General features: G+C 37.5%; 2 protein-coding genes across 2 annotated transcripts in view; both read left to right on the top strand.

The window, feature by feature from the left end:
* LOC107723428 (probable ATP-dependent RNA helicase ddx6) overlaps nucleotides 1–6,702 on the top strand; it is an 8,959-nt gene extending 2,257 nt beyond the window's left edge. The window contains exons 4-14 of the mRNA XM_016532027.1: nucleotides 112–216; nucleotides 393–522; nucleotides 1,457–1,603; nucleotides 2,460–2,554; nucleotides 2,657–2,779; nucleotides 2,922–3,050; nucleotides 3,764–3,880; nucleotides 4,501–4,564; nucleotides 4,656–4,757; nucleotides 4,915–5,123; nucleotides 5,225–6,702. Of these exons, the coding sequence (XP_016387513.1) occupies nucleotides 112–216; nucleotides 393–522; nucleotides 1,457–1,603; nucleotides 2,460–2,554; nucleotides 2,657–2,779; nucleotides 2,922–3,050; nucleotides 3,764–3,880; nucleotides 4,501–4,564; nucleotides 4,656–4,757; nucleotides 4,915–5,114 (1,212 nt within the window). The 3' untranslated portion in view covers nucleotides 5,115–5,123; nucleotides 5,225–6,702. The remainder of the gene's footprint in view (nucleotides 1–111; nucleotides 217–392; nucleotides 523–1,456; nucleotides 1,604–2,459; nucleotides 2,555–2,656; nucleotides 2,780–2,921; nucleotides 3,051–3,763; nucleotides 3,881–4,500; nucleotides 4,565–4,655; nucleotides 4,758–4,914; nucleotides 5,124–5,224) is intronic.
* A 1,139-nt stretch (nucleotides 6,703–7,841) lies between these two features.
* The window catches only part of LOC107723430 (mitochondrial import receptor subunit TOM40 homolog), a 15,291-nt gene continuing 12,510 nt past the window's right edge, over nucleotides 7,842–10,622 (top strand). The window contains exons 1-5 of the mRNA XM_016532033.1: nucleotides 7,842–7,940; nucleotides 8,520–8,743; nucleotides 8,835–8,902; nucleotides 8,992–9,084; nucleotides 10,095–10,196. Coding sequence (XP_016387519.1) covers nucleotides 8,521–8,743; nucleotides 8,835–8,902; nucleotides 8,992–9,084; nucleotides 10,095–10,196 — 486 coding nt within the window. The 5' untranslated portion in view covers nucleotides 7,842–7,940; nucleotide 8,520. The remainder of the gene's footprint in view (nucleotides 7,941–8,519; nucleotides 8,744–8,834; nucleotides 8,903–8,991; nucleotides 9,085–10,094; nucleotides 10,197–10,622) is intronic.

Below are 10,622 nucleotides of genomic sequence, written 5' to 3'. Positions count from 1 at the left end.
TTTTTTTTTTTAAAGGGGTTTTTTTTTTTTTTTTTTTTTTTTTTTTTTTTTTTATTGGTTGCTGGTCCCCTTATTCCCAGTTTTTGACTTTTAAACATCGTCCTTTGACAGGATGTGACTGCAACCAAAGGAAACGAGTTTGAAGATTACTGCCTTAAGAGGGAACTGCTGATGGGCATCTTCGAAATGGGCTGGGAGAAGCCTTCCCCTATCCAGGTAGTTTAACCTGTATACACCATTACAGTATGATCCTGTTGCAAAGTTTACACATTTATCTAAACCAATGTGGTTGATTGGTTTTGTCTGCTTAGCTTATGACTTTTAGAATAGTTGTTGAGAGAGCCTGTCTTGAGTTTTGTTTGCCCCTCCCACCCCACTGTCTGTCTCTGTAGGAAGAGAGTATTCCTATTGTCTTGTCAGGGAGGGACATTCTTGCCCGAGCTAAAAATGGCACAGGTAAAAGCGGAGCCTACCTCATCCCCCTCTTGGAAAGGATTGACCTGAAGAAGGACTATGTTCAAGGTTGGAATACAATATGAAAAGCAAATAAGTTATTTATAATGCATTAATTCTACCATTTAAGCATTTGGGGTCTGTAAGACTTTTTGTGCCCTTGCTTAACAAGGGATGCATTTGTTTAATTAAAAATTAGAGAAAAATGTCATTGTGAATTTGATTTGATTACAAATGTACTTTGTTCCAGTGATGGCAAAGCTGAATTTTCGGCAGCCATTACTCTAGTCCAGTGGTTCTCAACCCGCGGCCCGTCACGAATTCAAATGCGGCCCACCGTGCTGAACACAATAAAAAAAAAAAAACTTTCAGTTTTACAATTCATTTTAGTTTTTACATTAAAAAATGTACTAAATAAATATAAGCTATAACCTAATGTTTTTATGTAAAATAATTTTGTTTTTCACATGGCGGGACACTAAACACCGTCGAGCTGCTCTTGACAGTCTCGGCAGCACGGTCTCGTGTTGTTTCCACCAGCGCTGCAATTTTTTCATCACTAATTGATGGATGTCTAAAATATAAAAGTGCACTTGGACCATAGTGCGGCCCGGTGGAAAAAAAGGTTGAGAACCACTGCTCTAGTCTGTAGCGTCACATGATCCTTCAGAAATCATTTGAGTATGCTGATTTGGTGTTCAAATATTTCTTATTGATATTGACGACAGTTGTGGAAATGTGATGCTTTTTTTTCCCCGTTCAGGATTGTTTGAGGAACACAGTTTAAAAAGAACAGCATTTATTTTAAATACAATTTTGTAACCATGTAAAATATGCTATGTAAAATACTATGCCTGTAACTGTTACTTTTATTCAGCAAGGACAGATTAAATTGAGCAAAGTACTAATATTTCCAAAAAATAAAAATCTTGGTGACCCCAAGCTTTTGAACATGTTTATATAAATTGAATTTGTTTTTTTCCCCCTCTTAACTTTATTTTAGCCATAGTGTTTGTACCTACTCGTGAGTTGGCTCTTCAGGTGAGCCAAATAAGTATCAACATGAGCAAGCACCTTGGTGGCGTCAAGATTATGGCTACAACAGGTGGCACTAACCTGAGGGATGACATCATGCGTCTTGATGAGACTGGTAATTGGAGTTCTCTACCATCTTTGAGTTTCCCGAGCTGGAAAAATCTAGTAGTTATTTCAAAACTGAATGTGGGTTATAAAATGGAAGTAAAAAAACACTTTACAGTAACACGCTTACAATTACAGACAATAATATTATTAAAGCACAGTAAATTTGCCTAAAGGCAGTGTTTCACAAGTTTTTTTTGTTTTGTTGGGATGTTACACCTACTGACTGTTTTTCTGAAGTCTTGCCAGACCACAGTCATTTAAGCAATTCTTAAATTGTGCTTCCTTGTTCCTCAAATCCACACTTCATTATATTATCTACACTTTATTATAATGGGTTCAAGATCTAACATACAGGGCAAGTCATTTTGACAGTGAATTTAATTTATTTAAAGTCTCCCTGTGGTGAAAATCAAGTTTATGTTGTATATTTGTCTATGTGGTGTTTTTTAATATTCTTTGACAAACCATGTGCCAATCCATTTATCAACACCATTGCTGAGTATTTTCTCCTTAAAACCAATATTTCCACTTGCCATTGTATCGCGTTTACTACATTTCAGTTAGTGGATCAGGAGACGCTGGCTCACGGCTGGCTGGTGTGTGACTGAGTGGAGGCGGGGCTAATTTGCGTATAGTAAATGAGGCAAGGGTGTAGAGTTGCATTCAAGCTATTCTAAGGCATGCGAAAATTATTTTCACAGGAAAAAACATTTAAATATGTAATTTTGATTATCAACGATGAGTTTTAAAGGATAACATTTTTGACTACAGGGGGACTTTAAAAGAATTTAGAAGTGAAATGTACTTGATGAATGCAGTCCCCCCTCCTCCTACTGTTAACCATTATATTCTTTTCTCTTCAGTACATGTTATAATAGCTACCCCAGGAAGGATCCTGGACTTGATAAAGAAAGGTGTGGCCAAGGTTGACAAAGCTCAGATGATTGTGATGGATGAGGTGAGAAAAATAATGCAAAAAAAAAAGTCGATTTCCAGCTAAGCATATTCTCTGAATGAATGCTAAAATTGAAGTTCATGGTATCTGATTCTTTCTTTACAGGCTGATAAGTTGCTTTCTCAAGACTTTGTGGTGCTCATTGAGGACATCATCAGCTTCATGCCCAAAAAACGCCAGATTCTGCTCTATTCTGCCACTTTCCCCAGCAGTGTGCAGAAGTTTATGGTGAGAGATGTACTTGTTGTAATAACTCCTCGGTTTTTATAATCAGTCTAATCTTTAGTTAAATGTCTTACTATATCCGAGATTATTTCTCATATTTAGATGTCTTGTTTAATCATGCTAATGACTCTCTCCTGTTGTGTAGTCCAAACACCTTCAGAAGCCATATGAAATCAATCTGATGGATGAGCTGACACTGAAAGGCATCACTCAGTACTATGCTTATGTTACAGAAAGACAGAAAGTGCACTGTCTCAACACACTGTTCTCCAGAGTAAGTGACCATTCCCTTTACAGATCCGCTCTAAATTTGACTGGTGTTTTGTAGTGCTGTGTTCAAAATATCGATACGACGATTTGACGATACAGCTGGCCCTGTATCGATATTGTGGCACGTGTGCAGCAGTGGACCACGCTTAATTTTACAACGTTTAAAATTGAGTAGAAAAGTGCGAGGTTTCTAAAAAAGAATGAAAAGAGCATCTGTTAAGTACCACAGTACAATATAGGTAATTGCATATGTTTCATGTTTACATTGTACCTGGTTGGGAGTGCACAATGTAAACATGAAACATATGCAGTTACCTATATTGTACTGTGGTACAGTTCTGGAGGCCCTTCATAATGCAGAGGTCAACTGCTTGCTCTGCCAATAGTTAGAAATGGCACTATAGTAAGCAGTGTTTAATAAACAGCTGTTTTTCTAAATTCTGCTGAGGTGAAATTCAGTGCAGTCATGTATCGTGATATGTATCGTATCGTGGCCTCTGTATCGTGATACGTATCGTATCGTGACTTTGCTGGTGATACACAGCCCTAGTGTTTTGCAAGTTCTCCATTTGTAGTATTCCAAAGCTGCTTTAGCATACTACAGTTGAGTAACTGTGTTATCTTAAAGTCTTTTGGTACTTCATTTCCTCACCTTCTAGGGAAAAAAATCATTGTCTCTCCTTCTATTTATGTTTGTTATATCTTTTTCTTTCTTAGCTTCAAATCAACCAGTCAATCATCTTCTGTAACTCCACCCAAAGGGTGGAACTCCTTGCCAAGAAGATCACACAACTAGGCTATTCCTGCTTTTACATCCATGCCAAGATGATGCAGGTCAGCTTCAAAATGCATTAAACCTTTTTTCAAGAGGAAACACTATTGTTCACTTTTTTTTTTTTTTTTTTTTTTTTTTTTTTTTTTTTTTTTTTTTTTTTTTTTTTTTTTTTTTTTTTTTTTTTTTTAAAGAGATTAATTTGGAAAGGGGGCATTAAGTTGATCAAAAGCGTTACAAAAGATTTCCATTTCAAATAAATGTTGTTCTTTTAAATTTATGTAGAGAATCCTGAAGAAATGTACTGTTTTTACAAAAATACTAAGCAGCACAACTTATTTTCAACATTGATATTAATAAGAAATATTTTTTGAGCACCAAATCAGCATATTTGAGTGATTTCTGAAAGATCACGTCACACTGAAGACTGGCTGCTGAAAATTCAGCTTTGCCATCACAGAAATAAAGTATTCTAATAAATGAAAATAGACAAGTTCTTTTAAGTTGTAATATTTCTCAATATTACTGTTTTTACTGTATTTTTGATTAATTCAGCCTTGTTGAGCATAAGCAACTAAAAATCATACAGACCCCAAATTATGAACAGTACTACATGTTCTTATGTTGTTCTTGGTGTATGCTGTGATTTTTGTTTTTCTAAATTATTTTTGTATTAACACAGGAATACAGAAATCGTGTGTTCCATGACTTCAGAAACGGACTGTGTAGGAACCTGGTCTGCACAGGTACGGATAGCCACATTCGTAGATGTCTTGTTGTCAGTATATTTCCCCAAATATTTTTTTAACATTTTCCATGGGATATTTCCTGTCACAGATCTTTTCACAAGAGGAATTGACATCCAGGCTGTCAATGTAGTCATCAACTTTGACTTCCCCAGAAATGCAGAGACATATCTGCACCGCATTGGTCGATCAGGTAATCATCAGCTCTGGATTGGACTGGTTATTTGTTGTATGGGTTTCCTTTCATCATTTGTGGTGTTTTTTTTGTTGTTTTTTTTACATTTGTTCATGTTAATTATTGTGATTGGGTCTACATGTAGTTTATTTCAGTGTTTTCTCTATGTTCTCAGGTAGGTACGGTCACCTGGGATTGGCCATTAACCTGATCACCTCAGAAGATCGTTTCAATCTAAAGGGCATTGAGGACCAGCTGATGACTGACATAAAGCCCATACCCAGCAGCATTGACAAGAACCTGTATGTGGCGGAGTTTCACACCATGAACCCTGATGAAGAGGAGGCTGCTCACAAAGCAGGCGAGCTTAATTAACCCTTACCGGTAAGAAGGTCATGTCCTAAAAGACCTGATCTGAAGCACTTCAACTTGTTCTTTTGTATAGATGTGACTAAATTCAGTTGGAATATTTCCCTTTCTTTCAGGAGAATAAAGGGACCAATGCTTGGCATTCTGCACAATTTCTACTGAAGACAGGCGCAAAGATGACTCATTTTGTTTGTTTGTTGTAGTTTTATTTTCTCACCAAATGCTTCAAGGGTCTGGAACTGCCATGGTAAAATGTGATCAGCTGCCACACATTTAGGGGCTAGTATGAAGTCATTAGATTTGTTCTCGATGGACTCCCTGAGGCAGCTTTCCCCTTTTCCATTTGGAGCACAATAAGCCACTGTTCTTTGGACCCAGAGCACTGGCGAAGACCATTCACCGTTCATAACTGCTGTTCATGAGGATTTCTTTCCCTTTTATTTACCGGAACAATGAAATAAAAAATGCTGGCAGTCAAGAGGGTGCCAAAAACAAATGCCCAAGCTTTACTAGGAGTACATTTGGTCTATCCATCACCTAATGTGGAAGGTTTTGAGCATTATATAATGATTGAGTTTTACTCAGAGCTTTACAGTTGATCAGGGAAAACCAGGGAGGAAGTTTAACACATTCATAATGGTCTTCTTTTGGTTGTTTACAACCTTGCATGTGTGTATATATATCATCTGGAGAGAAGCTTGTGCTTTTGTTCTAATACGAACAGACAATATTTCGACTTTTTCTTTGGCTAACTTGACTTGCCACCATGACATCATTCCCAAATATTTTTTAAAAACATTCAGCCCCTTTTTAAAGTCAGTCTGCATCGTCATACTCACTTTGGCCATCTCTATTTCTCCAAGTGCCTTACTCGGTTATATACTTCCTCTAGGTAGGAGGGAGCACTATAGGTGCGTGGTGCAAAAAGCAAAACTCCACTTTGGTCAGGATTGTTTGGTCAAGTTGTTACCTGCTAGATTTAGACTTCTCTTATACCTCAAACCCATAAATCGCTTGTTTTCTGTTTGACCCACCATTTTGTTGGTAGTAAACAGTACCTAGCTCAGCATTGGCTGGGTGAGCAATAGATTTGGTTGTGTCCAACAACCAGGTAACCCAGTTCAGATGTTTGGTGAGGCTGGACTTCAATTTCAGCAGTTCAGCCTGCATTTTTGAAAACTGAGGGACAGTTCAATATGCTCTTCTTTTTTCCCCCGTTGAAACGTACAGTCAGGTTTTATTTTGATAAAACCGTGTAATGTGATTGATCTGATTCAGTCTTTCCCCTGGTGTTGTCTAATGCACAGAAACAGACAGAGTAATGAGTAATGTCTTTTACAACATATCAGCACAAATGCTGTGATGAAATGACAGCTGTAATAAAGTTGGTAGCTCTTGAAATGTAAACTTTTGTGTCCCCTGTTGTATGTGTTGAATTGTGCTCTCTTTGCCATGTGTTGTATTAAGTAGAAGCTGTGTGTTTTACTGCGAGGATTCATGGAAGAATGGCCAAAGCTTTTTGCTCCAAATGTTAATGCCAGCCTATCCTGTCCCTTCTCTTTTAAGCAAAATAAAGTCCAGCATATTCTCCAAATGTTTGTTTTCTCTTTCAAGTACCTTGAAGTCAAAGAAACTATCACTCCAGTGACTTAATCGGTAACTAGCTTAAATGGCTAAAATTCATTTCTACAATCATTTCGCAATCTTTAAATATATTATTTAAAATAGGTAAAATAAACTGATTAACTGAGCCTAGTTCAATGAGTTTTTGACTAGCATTTTCCTAATTAACATTAAATGTTTAGAAACTCCAAAAAGCGACATGGCTCAACCCACACCATATCAAGGCTGAGCAAGACGAAAGGGCAAGTTTCAGAGAAGTTACAACAGAGTTGCTACTTACAACACATTACTGTGGGGCTCTTTGGCTGAAATGGAAGAAACTCCAGACATCAATCTCTTAAGCACTTTAGCCTCTTTGCATGGCTAAAAGAAAGCCACTTCTGAGAAAGATTAATATTACCTCCTGCTTGAGGCCATGTAACAATCTGAAACTCTCAGATGAGAATTTTGTGCTCTAAAGATGGGGGGAAAGTTTTCAAGAAATCGTGTTTGCATTAAAAGCGTATTTATAGGCAAAGCTTTTGCTTTCCTGTAAGATATATAGGTCTTCCGTTATAGAGAAATTAAAGTTTATGGTTAAAATATTTGAATATAAAAATATTCTATATATTATTCTATATTTCTCACAATTTTGCATTAGCTGGAAAAAAAATCTAGTTCACATTTCATTTTCATTTAGTTTAACTTTAGTTCAAAATTGCTACAAACTATATAGACAAATTAACAAAAACTAAAATGTCAAAAATGACAAATTAAAAACTGAAAATATATAATAATCAAAATATGAGTAAAAAGCTACAATAGTATCTCAGTGATACTAAAATAAAAGTTATTTAAAAATAACGTTTTGTTTTTTTAGGAAATAACTGCTCTGTTAACATCTTGTCGTCTATTTATTCATTGTCATGTTAAAGTAACACAACGAAAACATGCATTAATAAAGAACAACTGCAAATGTACATGTCCAGCTCATACCCTTGAAGACTAACTGGAGGAGTGGAGAACACACGTCACGAACCCTCGCGTTTCCTTCCCCTATGACCTCACGAGGACGCCATACTCAGTATCCAATTATCAGGCAGATGTGGTGTCTTTTATCCAATCATCTCTTAATACAGCCGGAATGGGCGGGCCAAGACGTCGGGTACGTAGGTTGTCCCTTACATCCTACCGGTGCCTCAGCCGTTTAACTGGACTGCATTGCTAATAGTGATGGGAAGTTCGGTTCTTTAATTGCTAAACGTGAGTATAGCACGAGGCCTGCAAATACTTACATAATTTGTATTCATTCACTTGCTATTAATTAGTCCGCCGTATATTGATGGAAAGGACTGTCCAGCTAGTATGTAATACAACCTCTTTCTCGCGTCTCACTCAGATATGTGTCACTCTTTATTTCACAACACAGCATGTTAGCTAGTTAGCTAGCATTAACCTTAGCTTACCTGCTATTTAGCCAGTGAGGCGTGAATGAAGCTCCACATGCCTAGTGCACTACTTTTCTCTAATGAGCCAGATTCTAGTTGTTGCTATGCGCACAGAAGTGGCTTTCAAGCCAAGAGAGTCACAGCTAAACTAACGTTAGTTGTCAACTGTGTAAACCCGGAGAGATCTAAGGTTTTCATTTGGTTTTGACAGTTGGCAGGTTTTGGAACCAGAAATATGTTGTTTACTGCCAGTCTTTGACTGTAGTAACGTGACCTTTTGCCCTATGGTTCTTGTCAGTGGACGCTAATGATAACATTTAATGTTATTTCAATGTTATTGTACTGTTCTATTTTTCTAAAGCATGGGCAGTGTGTTGGCTGCCAGCTCCCCAAACCCACCCCCAACCTCAGGGGGTGGCAGTGCCCCAGGGGGTGCAGGTCTAGTGGCGGTACCCCCAGGTTTCACCATGCCCCCAGTGTCTGCAGTCCCACCCTCCTCAGGCACACAAGGGCAGCCCGGGACAGATGCAGAGTCCTCTCTCCCTAACCCCGGTACATTTGAGGAGTGTCATCGCAAATGCAAAGGTTTGTCTTAGGCTCATTTTCTGTCATACCCTCTGCAGTTATATAATCTATATTATATTCTGTTTACTTAGTCTTTTTGTCTGCTTCTCAGAGGTCTTTCCTGTGCAGATGGAGGGGGTACGATTGGTTGTCAACAAGGGCTTGAGTAATCACTTCCAGGTCAGTTATCACACAATTCTATTTTTACCACTAAGAAGTGAAAGATCAAAGGACAAAACTATATATCACTTCTTCATGTGCTTCCTCAGGTTAGTCACACAATTACTCTAAGCACCTTGGGGGACTCAGGTTACAGATTCGGAGCTACATACGTGGGCAGCAAGCAAACAGGACCTGCAGAGGTGAGCCTTTTTAACTGATTAGTGTTTTTCTGTCAGTTTGCTATGCAGAAAACAGAAGATACAAACTTATTCAAAATATTAATAAAAACTATAATAGTATCTCAATGATTGTATGAAATAAAAACTGACAAAATATAAAAATAATAGCTGTCAAAATATTAATAAAAGTTATAATAGTATTTCAATGATACTAAAATCACAGAAACAATCTCAGAAACGGTTTTTAATTTATAATATTCTCTTTGAAGCGATTCAATCACAAGACATTTTTAAAAAAATATTCGCGCGATTTTTTGCGCAGCTCGTCAGTGAACAACAGCTCTGTGTAGTTAATGCTGCTCAATGTGAAAGCACGCACGTGATGGAGATTTACCGGTGATTACAGAACCGGCTTTTCTGACAAGATGCGCGTTAAATATCGCATGCGATTTATCGTGCAGCCCTAATTAAAATTACTGTGGTCCTATAATTATGAAAAAAAATGGAAATCTAAATGGCAGTTAGTAAAGATAATCCTATGACACCCATAAATTTGTATACAATGGCACCACTCTTACCCTTTTTTCTGTCAACTTACTATACCAATATTGTTTCAGAATGAAATGCTGAGATGCCTCTCTCTCTCTCTCTCTTTTAAAACATTTTTTTTTTAAAATATCTGTCCCCCTCAGTCTTTTCCGGTCATGGTAGGTGACATGGACAACACGGGCAGTCTAAACGCACAGATCATCCATCAACTCAAGATGCGCGTTAAATATCGCATGCGATTTATCGTGCAGCCCTAATTAAAATTACTGTGGTCCTATAATTATGAAAAAAAATGGAAATCTAAATGGCAGTTAGTAAAGATAATCCTATGACACCCATAAATTTGTATACAATGGCACCACTCTTACCCTTTTTTCTGTCAACTTACTATACCAATATTGTTTCAGAATGAAATGCTGAGATGCCTCTCTCTCTCTCTCTCTTTTAAAACATTTTTTTTTTTAAATATCTGTCCCCCTCAGTCTTTTCCGGTCATGGTAGGTGACATGGACAACACGGGCAGTCTAAACGCACAGATCATCCATCAACTTGCCAGCCGCATTCGCTCTAAAGTGGCAATGCAGGTACGTATGACTTTACAGTCATGTTCACAAACTATGAAAGGGAATCAGCAGATCCTACACATGACATAGTTTTTTATGTGACAGATGTATTGTACAATTAATGTAAGCTGAATCAGTTATGGGCTAAACTGATTTGTCTCGTATTGTGAGCAAAATCATTTCTGAAAAATATGGTGAGAAGAAAAAGTACTTTTATGAGGCTTAAAGGGATAGTTCACCCAAAAATGAAAATTCTGTCATTAATTACTCGCCCTCATGTCGTTCCAAACTCGTAAGACCTTCGTTCATCTTCGGAACACAAATTAAGATATTTATGATGAAATTGGAGAGCTCTCTAACCCTGCATAGACACCAACGCAACTGAAATGTTCCCAGGTCCAGAAACGTAGTTAGGACATCGGTAAAACAGTCCATGTGACATCAGTG

Source organism: Sinocyclocheilus rhinocerous, unplaced genomic scaffold (assembly GCF_001515625.1).
Source record: "Sinocyclocheilus rhinocerous isolate Xijiao unplaced genomic scaffold, SAMN03320098_v1.1 scaffold241, whole genome shotgun sequence".
Lineage (NCBI taxonomy): Eukaryota > Metazoa > Chordata > Actinopteri > Cypriniformes > Cyprinidae > Sinocyclocheilus > Sinocyclocheilus rhinocerous.
This window is presented reverse-complemented; position numbering and strand designations above follow the sequence as displayed.